The 14,736-nt window shown below is 41.0% G+C and overlaps 1 protein-coding gene across 2 annotated transcripts in view; it reads left to right on the top strand.

Moving 5' to 3' along the window:
- The window catches only part of CRHR2 (corticotropin releasing hormone receptor 2), a 1,750,647-nt gene extending 1,738,816 nt beyond the window's left edge, over window positions 1-11,831 (top strand). For both annotated transcript variants that reach the window (XM_086940889.1, XM_086940890.1), the window contains one exon: window positions 10,789-11,831. In XM_086940889.1, coding sequence (XP_086797015.1) covers window positions 10,789-10,929 — 141 coding nt within the window. In that variant the 3' untranslated portion in view covers window positions 10,930-11,831. The remainder of the gene's footprint in view (window positions 1-10,788) is intronic.
- Window positions 11,832-14,736: the final 2,905 nt, after the last annotated feature.

Here is a 14,736-nt window from a genome sequence, read left to right as displayed (position 1 = left end):
ATGTTAAATTACCAAACACTAATGAGCTCTGCATCACTGGGCAGGTTGACATCTGCGTTCCTCCGAGTTAAACCAGAACCTAAAGTTGAGAAATTCATGGACCTAATTGAACCCCCAGTTGCTCGAAAGCTATATCTACAGTTAAGGCATGGCACTCTTCACATTAGGTCCTTTACATCTAAATGGTTAAAACCCAAAAATGAAGTTTGCCCTGCATGTAGCTACAAAACTGAGAATGTAACCCATGTACTGTTCTTCTGCCCTGCCTATTCTGCAATTAGAAAATGCTGGTTGACACCTATTTGTAAGAACTTGGGTCATTTGCATTTCACACAGGCCTGTAGGATATTGACTCATGATACTCATCCTCCCATTGTGTTTGCGGTTTCTCGTTATCTATTTAAGATGTGGCGTAAGAGACAAACCTTTTTAACCTAATTGCTGTATATAATGTTTTAATGTCTTATATTGCGATAACTTCTACTTTAATTCTTTCTTAAACATTTTATGATTATTTATTGTTTTAATGTTTGTGCTGATGTATTTTATATGCACTTTTTATGGTCTTTTGACCGAAATAAAGTTATCAAGCAAGCAATTATCTTAATTGTTTTCCGCAGCGGCCGATGGGAATTTACTAGCAAATCAAACTCCGCATTCGGAGACAGGGTCTTCCTTTCAGTGTGATATAACAGCTTTGCTCAACGTCATTCTCAAAGAGATAAGAGAAATGAAAGCCACTCAAGCAACCGAGATAGCTGCACTCCATGCAAGTCTTTCAAAAATTGAAGAGGTAGTAGGATCCTATCCGGCAAGATTGCAGGAGGCGGAATCAAGAATCTCAATCCTGGAAGAACAGATGACAGTGAAGCAGCAGCAGGCCTCGGTAAAAAAAAAACAGAAAAACCTCCTGGAAAACAAGATAGAAGATTTGGAAAATCATACTCGACGTACAAATCTGTGGTTAGTTGGAGTTCCCGAAGGTTGCGAAGGATCACAAGCACTCCAGTGGGCCGAATCTTTTATCAAAGAAAACATCCTCCCAGAGTTCTCAGGAGATCTCACGATTACTCGAGCACATAGGGTTCCTGCGCAGCCATGGCCTAACTCAAAACTACAGAGAACTATCTTAGTGAACTTTGCTGATTATCGAATAATGGAACAGATGTTGACCAGAGCAATCCAGAAGAAACAATTCTCCTCTTGAGATGTTCCAAACTTCCGCATTTTTTCAGATATGAGCTCAGCGACAGCGCGTCGCCAGAAGGAGTTTGTCAAGCTTCTATATTTGTTTAAAGCACAGGGGACTCAAGCAGCTATTGCCCAACAATCAAAACTATGCGCCTTGGTCCAAGGAAAGTTTCATATGTTTACTAGCATTGATGATGCCCAGGAGCTGCTCCAAAAAATTATTAAAGAGAAGTAAAGAGACTGGACTATTCGTCAAGATGGACATTGTTTTTTTCATCTTTTCTTTTCTATTTTGTTGTTGTTTTTGTCTATATTTTTTTCATCTCTCTCCTTCTCTTTTGCTGGGGCGGGACGGGGTGAGGAGTCACACCAGGGGGCAATAACAATGCACCTGATTCAGGGGGTTCACTTGGTGGGCAGGCAGAGGGTAAGGCGGGCAATTCCTTATCTGCCGTGGGTAGGAAGGGTCTTAGGGGAATATTGAAGGGTGGGAGATTGGGTTGGGCACAAGGTTGGGGGGTGGCAGTTATTTGGCAAAAAAGTGAGCAGAATTAGAGAAATAATTATAATTGTCAAGGTCGTTACTGGATACAAATGGTACAGATATTATAAATGGTTTGCTGGTATCTTGTTCATCACTGAAAAATTGATCCAAATTTAAGGATTATATCGATAAATGTGAACGGGGTCTCTAATAAGAAAAAATATGGCGGGTTGATTAGATGGCTCATATCCTTTTCTCCTCACATTTTGTATCTTCAAGAGACTCACCTGAAAACTAATACCCCTAAAATTCATATACCTAAATATTATTCTAGAGCACTATTTGCCTCTGCAGGCTCGCTGTGAAAGGGGTAGCCATTTATTTCGCCCAAGGAATCAATAGTGAGATACATCAAGTAACAAGAGATCCCCAAGGGAGGTGGATTTGGGTTACCGCCAGGGTAAACGAGGCACTGTTCAACTTCGTTAATTACTATGCTCCAATCAATTATGATGCAACTTCCCGTATGAAGATTAATGAGCTGGTCAGAGGCAAAGAGGTCCCGATAGTCCTAGGAGGCAATTTTAATTTTATCCAGGATCTGAAAAAGGATACTTCTAACAAAGGGAAAAAACTGCTTAAACCTAGAACAAAAAGAATTTTAGGCTCTATGATCCAGGATTATTTATTGATTGATCCATGGCGAGAGTTACACCCAGGCGCTACACAGTTTACCTGTTATTCCCAGTGGCATAAGTCAGCCTCTCGGATAGACTTATTTCTGATTCCTCGCTATATACATTGTTTGAATGCTGAAATTAGAGCCAATTCCTTTTCAGATCATTCTATGCTTATTATCGAGATTAGAGTAGAGGGGGAGAGACAGGAGAAATCCAGGTGGCAGATGGATAGGCTTCTCCTCTCGAACCTTAAATGGGTAGAAGAGATGAAGGAATGGATCAAGGTATTTTTTCAGGAAAACGAGGGCACGGCGACCCTTTTCTCAATTTGGGGGGCGTTTAAGGCTACAGCAAGGGGGCATATGATTGCTTTCTCGGCATTACAATCGAAGGTGCGGAGGGACCAAATAATTAAATTAAAACATGCTGTTGATTCAGCCTTAAAGCAAAGGGATAGTCGCAAGGGAGAACACCGAGAATTGGAGCAGCAATTAACAAAACAGGAATTAAGGGAGTTTTTTATTTTTGAGAAAATAGCCAGCTTCAGGTTATTTCAACAGCGGGTATACGAGAGTCAGTTAGTGGGAAAACCTCTTGCCTGGTCAAGTAAAGCTAAGCAGGAATCAATGCTAATTACAGAATTGATAGAGCCAGAAACCGGGGTATTGATTATAGATAAAGAAAAAATTGCACAAGCATTTCTCAGGCACTACTACAAGCTTTATGCGACTGAGTTTACAGTACCTAATTAGGCTATAACCCAATATCTGGGGAAAATTGATCTCCCATGCATGACAACTGATCAGGGAGTTGAGATTTACGTGGAAATTGCCTCAAAAGAAATAAAGGAAGCCCTTGCTTCAATGCCGGGAGGCTAGTCCTCCAGAAACGACAGCCTACCTACAGAATTTTATAAGGTATTCCTAGAAGAATGAACACTGTTCCTGTTAGAGTTATTCAATTTTGTGAGAGTGGGGGGGGGGGGAGTTGCTTCTACCTTCAAAGAGTCAACAATAATAAGTTTTGTTAAAAAAGACAAATGCCCTAATAACGTCAACTCATACAGGCCAATTAGTCTGTTGAATGCGGACTAAAAAATCCTAATGAAGAATTGGGCAAATCGTTTTTCTCCTATAGCGCAGAAGATTATCCATAAAGATCAGACAGGGTTTGTATCTGGTAGACATATGTCATTGAATACTGGGTTTCTGGTTCAAGCGCTTGATTTTTTAAATTCAAATAAACTACCTCTTCTTATAATGACGGTTAATGCTGAAAAAGCATTTGACCTAGTTAACTGGGAAACTCTTAATTCTTACAAAGATCGGGTTCCCAATCCTTATTAAATAAATGCTGGCGAATCTATATGAAGGGGCTCAGGCGCAAGTTATAATAAATTCGCAGATAGCAGGAAAAGTGCCCTACAGGGGAGGAACCCGCCAGGGATGTCCCTTATCACCTTGTTTATATGCTTTCTTTATAGGACCCCTAGCGGCTAAAATTAGAGCCAACTCACAGATTCAAGTGCCTCTGGAAGGAATGCCAAAACTAAAATTATTTGCGGATTACATTATTTTCTATCTCTGGCCAGAGGAGTAGAATATCAGTACAACAGTAACTGAATTTACCAGCTTGAAGCTATCGGAGGCTATAAAATTAATCATGATAAAACTGAAGTTATATTACTTAATGCCAGTAATCAAAATCTCCTAGAGTTTCTGCAACAGCAAGCCCAATCTTCATCGCCAAACTCGTTATTTGGGGATCTATGTAACAAAGAGCTTTTAAGTTGAACTACTTAGCTATGGTTATAAACATTAGAAACCTATTTGATAGATGCACCCGTCTACCACCCACAATAATTGGCAGAGTAGAACTAATTAAAATGTCCATCTTACCAATATTTTTATTTGCAAATGTGCCTATTAAAATCAACACTACATATTTCAAACAGTCAGATGTTATGATTCGTCAATTTATCTGGAATAAAAAAGCGTCAAGAGTAAGATTTCCAGTCCTCCAGCTAGATCTCAGACAAGGGAGTCTAGCACTTCCAGAGCTTTGGGCTTACTATGAGGCAACTCTGCTTGATATATTGGTTAGAATGCTAGATGGTAAGGAATCTCTGGAGAGTTTTATATAGATAAGATGCTTCAGGAAGCAGAAACGTGCACTTCAGTCTTTAATAAAACAGCAAAATTACCGAAAAAGACTCGCTACAAGACACTACAGGGGCTAGAAGCAAGAATACGTTTATTCTACCATACTAGGGCGAGTACAAGGAGTTATGAATATTTGAAATGTATAGAGTGTAAAACTTTGGGCCTTTACATTAGAAATAGCCAGATAAGGTTTTGAGAAAGTAAAGGTTTCAAGCAGCTAGGCAATTTTCTGGTCGTAGGGAGATCAATAAAATGGTAGGAGATTCAGGCCAGATGTGAGCCAGCTATAATTTCTATTTTCTGGGCTTTCTTCAGATCATGAAATTGGGGAAGAAATTCTGCTTCTCATTGAGTACCTCGGCCTCTATTTTGCGAGCTCTTTTTAGAGTCAAATTAAGGAGTGTTGGGAACTGGTATAGGTTATTGCGGGACCAACTGGGAAATCCAGTGGTAATGAGGTTTCTAGACAAAGTTCTTCAAGAAACCCAATGTACGTTTTCAGAATTGGAGTGGCAAGAGATCTCATTACAGGGCCATAAACTATTAAGAGCTGCTAATTTTAAATTAATGGCTTTTTTATCCTGTTGGATGTCCTATTATATACCTGACAACCTACATAAAATGTGTTTTCGTTGTCAGCAACCGGGGTTGGGGGGCTGGCTACATATCTTTTTTACTTGTCCGGCTTTAACCCAGTTTTGGGAGGGAGTATTCTCCATTGTTAATGAGAATTTACAGAGAACACTGAAACCAGAACCAGAAATAGCATTATTTGGGTTTATAAAACAAAGATCGAGTCATACCACTGGTTGATTGATTCTTTTATTGTTGCTCAAGTCGACTGCTTTATTTATTTATTTTTAAATATATGTTTATTGGCCTTTCAATCATATTCTTATACACATAACTACACACATAGAAGGTACCAGCAAGATGGAAGACATGCAATATATCAGTAGTCAATAGTATACATTCAAAGTATTTATGTAAGACATCCCTACTCTCTGAGCCTCAAGTTACTAATGGAGTCAAACCCATACCTGTTTTCTCTCTGCATCAGAATCATACCTGCACATATTTTCAAACGAATTCTGAAATGTACAAATACCCACTGCTCCTAAATTCCATATATTATGCCCATTTCAGAAATACATAGGTTACCTTGATACTCATTGTCACTCTACATGTCTCCCCATATGAATTAGTCTATACTCAGTACACAAGGAAAAACCATTGCACAGTGCTGGTCAGTTGTTGTGTCTGGGTACCTGGGGTTCTTGGAAAACCTACAAACCCTATATATCCCACAACCAAAACGGTCTAGCGCACGTAATGGTACATTGCTTTTGTAAATAGGCCATTGATGCAAATAGTTACATATGAAAACATTGTTACAAAGGGCTGGTTTTTTTTTAACTTGCGCTTTTAGACATAGTGCCCGCAACAGGAAATAGTCCAAAATGCAACATGAATACATCACATTTTTCCACTCTAAACTGACCTGTTTTTTCAAAGTACGTAGCTGTGGATTTTGGGCCATAGCACCGCCGGTACCCACCAGGTTGTTTTACTCAGAATCTCTTGCAAACCTCAAACTTTTTCTGTGGAATAAAGTTCTGGGTTCTGAAAGGAGTCCCAAACATCTCTCATCCATAATTCCCCTAAGCTTTCCGATAAAAATAGTACCTCACTTGTGTGAGTAGGTCAAGTGCCCATGACAGGAAATGGCCCAAAAACGCAACATGGATACATCAGATTATCCACTCAAAACTGACCTGTTTTTTGCAAAGTGGATAGCTGTGGAATTTGGGCAAATAGGTATACCTAGCAAACCTGCACATTTTTTAAAACTACACACCTAGATATTCCAGGGTGGGGGAACTTATGTGGTCCATGAAGTTTTCTACCCACAATGCTCTGTAAACAGCAACCTTTACCTGAAATCAAGCATATTCTTACATTTCTGTAATTAAAACATTTGGAACCTCAGAAATCAAAAACATTCCTTTGTGCCAATAAAAATCTGCCTCACTGTTGTGGCTGGACCTAGTGCCCTCAACAGGAATGGATCAAACCAAGGTCAATGGGATCCCTTCCATGGGGACTCCCATTGACCTTGGTTTGATCCATTACTGTTCCTGGCACTAGGCCCAGCCACTTAAGTCGGTCCGCATTTTGATCAGCACAAGTGGGGCAATGCTAAGTTGTAGGAATTGTTGTGTATTCCTGTGGATTCCGGAGGTTTCCACCACAGAAATGAAAGGAAAATTTGTGTTTTCAGGTAAAGTTTCAGGTTTGCAGGACACTGTGGGTAATAAAACCTTATGTGATTCATGCATGGCACACAACCCTGGAATCCCTTAGTTGTCTGCATTTTCAAAAATGTCTGTGGCAGGTTACCATGGGTGGTGGTCAAGCATGGTCCCAAATCCTGAAGCTACCCTTATTGGTGATCTGTCCACGTAGCACGAGGTCCTTTGCCACCCTCAGAAGTGAGATACCATTTTATCAAGCAACTTGGAGAATGCTGTGTGGTAGAAATGTGTGGCGCTCTGCAGATTCCTGAAGTTTTCCTCACAGAAATATGAGGGAAATGTGTGGTTTTGTTCAGCATTTGAGATTCGGAGAGCATGGTGGGTAAGAAAATGGTGTGGGATGGATGCAAAGCACACCTCCCTGGACTCCCCCAGATGACGAATTTTCTGAACTTTCTGGGTCTGGTAGGTTTCTCCAGGGATCTGCCTACCCAAGCCAATAAAGTGCAGCTGTTCACCATTGCAAGTGGAATTATATTGGGAATTAACCAAACTCTCTTAGACCATATGTAAAAGAAACACCCAAAAGAATCAAATGTTCTCTTGCTTGCCATTGAGATGTGATGCAATAAACCACCAAGGCTGTTGAGGTTTTGGGGGTTAGGTTGGGACCTAATGTTAGGATGGGGAAAGACCCGCCTCATTATTTAATGAACATATATATTGCTGCCATACAGTGGGTTCCTGCCCCCTGGGGGACAGATTGGGGTAATTGCCCCAATTTGTGCCACTGGCAGAAAGGTTGTTGCCCCCTTAGTTATGTTGGCAGCTCCTCCCCAATATATATATTTCCCTGTCATTTAGTGGGATTTCTGCCTCCCTGAGCAGCAGACCCCCCCCCTCGGGGGCAGAAATATTGTTTCCCTTTTGTTAGGGGTGGGGGCTGCCCAGAATGGCTATGGCCATGCCCTCTACCTCTATTTTTATTTTATAAAATAATCCTTGGTGCTCAGTGGCCTTCCTCTCCTAATCGGGTCAGATTGAGAACAACTGCCCACATATGCCTCCTGGAAGGGCAGAAAGCCTGGTCCCCTTTTTTTAGGGATGAGGGCATGAGCATGCCTGTTCTGGTCAACCCTAACCCTTCTATTTTTATTTTATAAAGATATTCCTGGTACCTAGTGTGCTTTCTGACGTCCCTGGGGGATATCAGGGGCAATCGCCTCCCACTGCCCCCCCCAGGGGGTCAAAAAGACTGTTTTCCCTTTTTCTAGGTTTTGGGGGCTTGGCCATGTCCAGGCTGGGCAGTCCCCATCCTTCTATTTTTATTTTAAGATAAATCCCTGGTATCTAGTGGGTTTTCTGCCTCCTGAGGAGGCAGAAAGACTATTTCCCTTTTATTAGGGGTGGGGGCATGGGCATGCCCATTCTGGGCAGCTCTTGCCCCTTTATTTTTATCTGAAAAACAAATCCCTGGTGCCTAGTCGGCTTTCTGCCCCTCTGGGAGGGCAGATCAGGGGCAATTGCCCCAATCTGTCCCCCAAGAGGGGCAGACAGACTTTCACCTTTTTTAAGGGTGGGGGCAGGGGCTTGCCATTCTGGGCTAAAAAATACATCCCAAGTGCCTAGTGGGCTTTCGTGGCAATTGCCCCCATCTGCCCCCCCCAAAGGAGCAGAGAGACTGTATCAGAAATAATTGTCAAGGGGAGCTTCCCCATCTCTGGTGATACTGGGTTGATCCCTGCTTGGGGATAGCTCTTGTATGGCCATCCCCAAGCAGGGATCTACTGGAAAGAGTAGATTATTCCCTTTCCAACTATACCTCCCCCATAAGAATCAGTGCTCTGGAGGCTGAGATATCTACCCAAGCACTGATTTAGTGAAAGTGAAATTAACTGTTCGACTCAGTTTACTTTTACTTTTGTTTGTAATGACATCAGTGTGCCAGTTCAGGCTCAGGCTGCTCCAGAAGCTCCATAGGCCCCATTCTAACCCTCCCCAGTGTTGAGCAAAGGCCAACAGGTGCACAGGGAAGGTTGTGCAGAATAGCCGACTCTCAAAACAAAGGAGTTAACACCTTTGATGCTCATGACGGTTCCCCGCCGTCATGAGTCACAGTAGACGTGTGCTCATGTCAGCCGGGAGCCGTCAGAACATTGCCGCTCCGCCCATGTGCGGTTATTTCCCCGCCTGTGCGGGAGAATCAATCAGTGGGCGGAGATCTGACGGCTCCTGGCCGTCATAAGCACACGCCCACCGTGATTTATGACGGCCGGGAACTGTCCTGAGTATGCACTGCGGCGGAATTTGCCCCGCGGCGAAGAGGTTAAGATAGGAACTGTATTTTCCACAAACATGTTTTAATAAGTCAGTTCCAACAGAACTCTTTATGAATATAGCTCTTTTTAGGATTGGTGTCACTACAACGCATGCCTTTACAACGCAGTTTTTACCACGCAGTCCATTACAACGCATAATGCTTTTAGGCGCTGGATAGTGAATTATTTAATTTACTATTCCAACTCCAGTCCCCGTGGATAGCAGGGAAGGTGTTGGATAGTAAATTAAATATATTCCCTATCCTAGAGCGCCCCCCAGCGCAATGCGTTGTAATGGTTTGCGTTGTAATGGTTGCGATGTAATGGTAGTGCGTTGTAAAAAATGCGTTGTAAGTGATGTTCCCCCTCTTTTTATATTAGATAGGTCAGAGGCTAGTATCAGCTAAGATTTGTGAGATATATATGTAGCCAGATTGCTTCACACTCCAACCCTTTTAAATTTCACTAGCCGCCCCATTGATTTCCCCCACATCTTACTCTTCCTCCTGCTACACTATTGTTAACGTCTTTCTCTATTAAAAAAAGGGGCAGAATATTAGCATTTCCTCTATAGATCTAAACAGTAAATCCATTTTGGGCTAAAATATGGTATGGAGCAGTAACTGGATCATGTCATTGACAAAGAAGCATCTTTCTTTTTAATGTATTTTAAAAAACATAACCTCTGTCCTGATCGAAACGGTATGATCATATAAATGCATGCATCACAGGACAGTCTAACATTGACCATGTATACGCTCAGTTAAGTGCTTGTGGTTCAATATGTTTGTTATACAAGTTGATAAAAAAATATATATAATTAAAAAACATTGAAACATCTCGGAGCAAGGACAATAGGGTGACAAAGTTTGGGTCAGATTCACAAAGGTGAACTGGGATGAAAGTCTAACTTTCAAACTTGCAGTATTCACAAAGGGCATTTACGAGTAGTAAATTAGACTTTTGTCTCAGTTAAACTTAAGTTTCGGTCTTAAGTTTAACTGAGTCAAAAGTCTAACTTTACTACTCGTAAATGCCCTTTGTGAATACCAAAAGTCGTAAAGTTAGACCTTTCTCTCAGTTTACCTTTGTGAATCGGGCTGAACGTGTCTGCTCGTGATGTGTTCTAAAGGATTGGTTGGATTCAACTGGGAAAGGCGGAAGTTGGGTAGGAATTAAACCTAGCCAATATGTAATGCAAATACTTGGGTAAAATTGGTGACTTTTCGGAGTTTTCATTTTGCAGAAATTCAGAGGATTTCTTGAAACTTTGAATCATGCATTTTTGCATAATTTATGCCTAAGAGAGATCGCTAGATGTTGAAAATGACTAACTGGGCGATATTTTGGACTTGAACTGGTATCCAGTCTGTATCTTGCAAAACATCTTTACATGGTGCACGCTTGAGTTAAACAACGTGAAGTGAGAAATCAGCAATACACTTTGTGCCCTCAAGGAGTATTTCGACAAAATGTTAATGGAATGTTGAAACTTTTAGCAAAATTATGTTTATGAAGATAATTAGCTAGCATGAGCAATATTGACCATAGATTAATGTAAATTACAGTAATACTATTTTTTTAGGATGACGTATGTTGGGTGATACCCTTTATATAGTTGCTTCTGGTGATAAATTGAACAGTGACTGGAGAGTAGTAATTGCCCATTAAAATATTCCTTATCTTCTTCTGAAACAGGTCCGCTCTGCTGCAAGAAAGAGGTGGCATCGCTGGCAAGATCACCACTCCCTCCGAGTGCGCGTGGCTAGGGCTATGTCAATACCAACGTCGCCCACGAGAATCAGCTTTCACAGCATAAAACAGACGGCAGCAGTTTGAGTGGGGACTTTCCGCTATCTCTCGTGGGATCTCTCCGTCTCTCCCTTTTTTTGTCCTTTGGACTGTATTTGTGGATGTGGTTCCATTCATACGCCAAGCTATTCCACAGGGAGCCAGCCTGTGAAAGGAATGCAGAGCAGGGGAATTGAGCTGAAAGGACACAAACCTGTGGGATTCCTCAATACTCCTCAAGCACAAGCCAACCAAATTTCAGGAAGATATTGATTTTTCTTAACAGTGATGGAAGGTCTCCTTCTTTACGCATTGCCTATATTCATTCCATGTTGTGGCTTTGATGATTTCTTAGTTTTGTTGGTTGCTTTAAAAAAAGGACAGTGGGCCGTAGATTGAAAGAGGGAGCTCTTCAGACCTTTCCTAGGATTTCCTCTTTCTTGTATGACCCTGCAGTTCTCTTTGATGCTTTCATTGCTTTTGTCTGGTTAAATGGCAGGACATTTTAAATTATTGCTAATATATTAAAGTAAACAATCTTCATTCAGCCTTGCAGGAATGTGTGCTGACATGTCCCATCGCCACAAGACCAGTTTTTCAATTTTGCATTTATATTTGTTAATGGGGCGTGTTCTTAATATCTATATATGAGTATTTTTATAAGCGTGAATAACTAATATTTGTGAGTTAACTATCAATGCAAAAAAACCTATGAAGTTGTAAGCACCAAAATTCAAAAACCTGCATCTTCTTTTCAGACATTACTTTTTGCGTGCTTTGCAGTCTTGCATGTTGGGACCCAAATGAGGCTGGCATTCCTTCACTTTATTGTTTAGATGCCTGAGGACAAGTAACAATTTGAAAAGAAGTGCAGACGGTGGGTATCTGTCTTAGAGCTAGATTTAATGAGATGCCAGACACAATTTTATTAAAATTGACATCAAACAGTACAGTTATTCTTTCTCATACTTTATGCGATCACATACAACTCACAAAGTAATGTGATTATGCAATGCCCTAGGTGGATTGATGAAAGGAAGAACTCGGTTATAAATCCTGCTGTACCCATCAAGCCAGAATATCAAGGACACTTGAATATATAGAAAGCAAAGGTGCCCGATGGGGAATTCCATCCTCTGCCAAGGTAATGATGAAGCAGCAGCCAGATGTTTCTCTCTGCTTCATACTGGATTCTGATGGGACTGCCCTCTTTCATAGGAAAGTACAGAACATGATTCACAAAGAAAACCTGTAAATCGACACGCATACAGACACATAATTCTATATATGAGTGTAGATGTAGGACTTGAGGGAATTCACAAAACTTCCCATTAGTATATCTGGAAAACTGTCTCCTTGTGGCTTTCCAGTTGTATTGCTGGGAACGTCATGTGACTTTTAGCATTTTGCTAATCTTCCAGTGGTAATTGCATGCTTATTACAGTTTCGCACTGGCAAAAGGGATCACCTCTGCACAATGCTACATTTCTCGGTTCTTTCATTCTGCATGTACAAAATGTTTTCTACGTGGAGGAACCATTCCCAGTACACCCCCCATGAAGTTTGAGGGTGTTCTATTCTTCTTCTCTCCACGGAAAGGAATTTTCTGAAGTCGATGACTTGTGTAACTCTGCAACTATATCATGGTGAAAAAGGATCAGAAGGAAATGTATTAATGGTCACAAAATTGTTCATGGGTGTTCACAAACTTACAAGGCAAATCACAGTGTAATCAGCGCACTCAGCACCTTTAGCTTTGGATTCAGTCACATGTAACCTCAGACTGTTTTGGGATATTGATGTGTGAGAGTGAATAGATTTGGCTCCTATGTAACATAAAATCCTACTTCGTTTGATCGTAAACATCCTTCTGCGACTGTACATTCCTTTGTGAATATACCATATTGTATATGCAACGTTCAGCAGCGCATAATGAAAACAGTAAGCATTTGAACACATGCTTTTATTGAGTTATGGCTCCAGTTATCACTTGATAGTGAGCTTTAAAGCAAAGGTTTTGTGAAGAAACAATGGAGAATCTGTAGGAAAGATTAGATTCTTCGGGATAGTTCTATTGTATATATTTTTAAATCTGAAAAAGATATGAAAATTTTCCACCAGGGAAGATAAGCTTTACTGCTACTTTTTCATCATTTTAAAAATACAGCCATTTAACTGTTTTATATGCTTTGACATTCTGTGGGCTACCTATTAAAGTAGATTTTAGAAGCCTGCAAGTAGGGTGGCATTATGACCATCACCATATCCTTCATCATTAAAAAGCTTGGTTGACACTATGGGCCTCGTTTACGAGGCCCCCGAGGGAACCTTTGTGCCGCCAGAGTGTCACTTTTTGAATGCTCTGGTGGCACAATGTGCCGCAGCGTATTTACTAGGCCACGCAATGGCACTTTGGGTGGCATTTCATGACCTTGTAAATAGGTGCCTCTTTTACGAAGAACCCTGCATGAAAGGGGCGTTCCATGGGTGTTGCTATTGGTGTTCCCATGGAACACCCATGGAATCTGAAGCCTTCCCAGATTTACGAGGAATCGTAAACCTGGGAATGAGTCCAATGCAAACACCAACCCAGGGGTGGCATTAGGGAGGCACAATGAGGAGAAATATCCTTATTTCTCCTAGTTTATCTTCCTTCTATGTGTGCTGCATGCAGCACACATAGAATTAGGAAAACACCTCTTGTGATTGTTTTTGTGCAGAATGGTGTCCCTTCCTGCACTACACAATCAGGCCTTAAATGCAGACACCTTCGCACCATGGCGCAAGGGTGCCTGCATTGGCTCATGGCAGCCCATTGTGCGCCAGCACAAGGGAAAAGGACAGGAATGCACCATATCTCAGAGATACAGTGCCTTTCAGCCCTTTTCTTTTGACTCAGGGCAGCGCAACAAGATTCCTTGTGGCACTGCCCTTCACAAAAACCTCGGAAATTAGGCCCTAAATTGGCTACTAAATTACGCAATATAATCTCTTGCCTCAGCAATCCAATTACTTCCTTTCCCGGAGGATTTTACTTTTTTTCCTCATTCATTTTATCCACTTCATAAACTTTTGCATCACTCCTTCAAATTTAATAAAAATGTTTCTGCAAAAAGAATCAAGTTTTTGGAATACTTGCATGTTTTTGAAGTACAAAATATAGCAGCGGTAGATTCCCTGTTGCTGGTCCTTTCACCTACAACTTGTTCTAATGGTATGAGCCATATCAATGCTCTTAATCCACTTTTTAAGACCAACTATTCAGCTTTTATGCTTCTCATGTCCTCCATACATAGCATGTTCCACATCATTTTAATATGGGTAGGGGACCCTATCTTCAGCACAATGCCTGGTACTCAGTGTCATCTAATGGGTGGTATGACGGTGCTCACCCGCATCACCAAAGACCATAATCAAAGGGACTTTCAGACACTAAATTGTGTTTATGTTTTTGTATGTCTATTAAAAATAACAAAAATCATGTCTTAGTTATGCTGAAAACCAAGAAGGCTTGGCATCAGTTTGCTTCGATCCCTTGAGGAAGGAAATACCCCTCCAAATTGATGTGTGACTAGCACAGTACGATAACAATATGTTATTTTAACTTGACAATTAATAAGTTTCACTTTAAATATGTATTTTATTGAAAGAGGATTCATTTATTTTCCTTGGGAGAGAAGCTGAGCCTACTCTACTAAATGGCATCTACATACTTAATAGCACAAAAATCAAATACGAAGACATGATTAGAGCAACATCAAGAATAATGGCAACATGATTCTGAATCAATATCTTTAAATATCACAAACTCTCATAATCAGATCCTAACTCATGAAGATATGAACTCAATGGAAA

Source organism: Lissotriton vulgaris, chromosome 10 (genome assembly GCF_964263255.1).
Source record: "Lissotriton vulgaris chromosome 10, aLisVul1.2, whole genome shotgun sequence".
In the NCBI taxonomy this organism is placed as follows: Eukaryota; Metazoa; Chordata; class Amphibia; order Caudata; family Salamandridae; genus Lissotriton; species Lissotriton vulgaris.
Note: the sequence above shows the minus strand (reverse complement) of the source record. Positions and strands in the feature narration are given on the sequence as shown.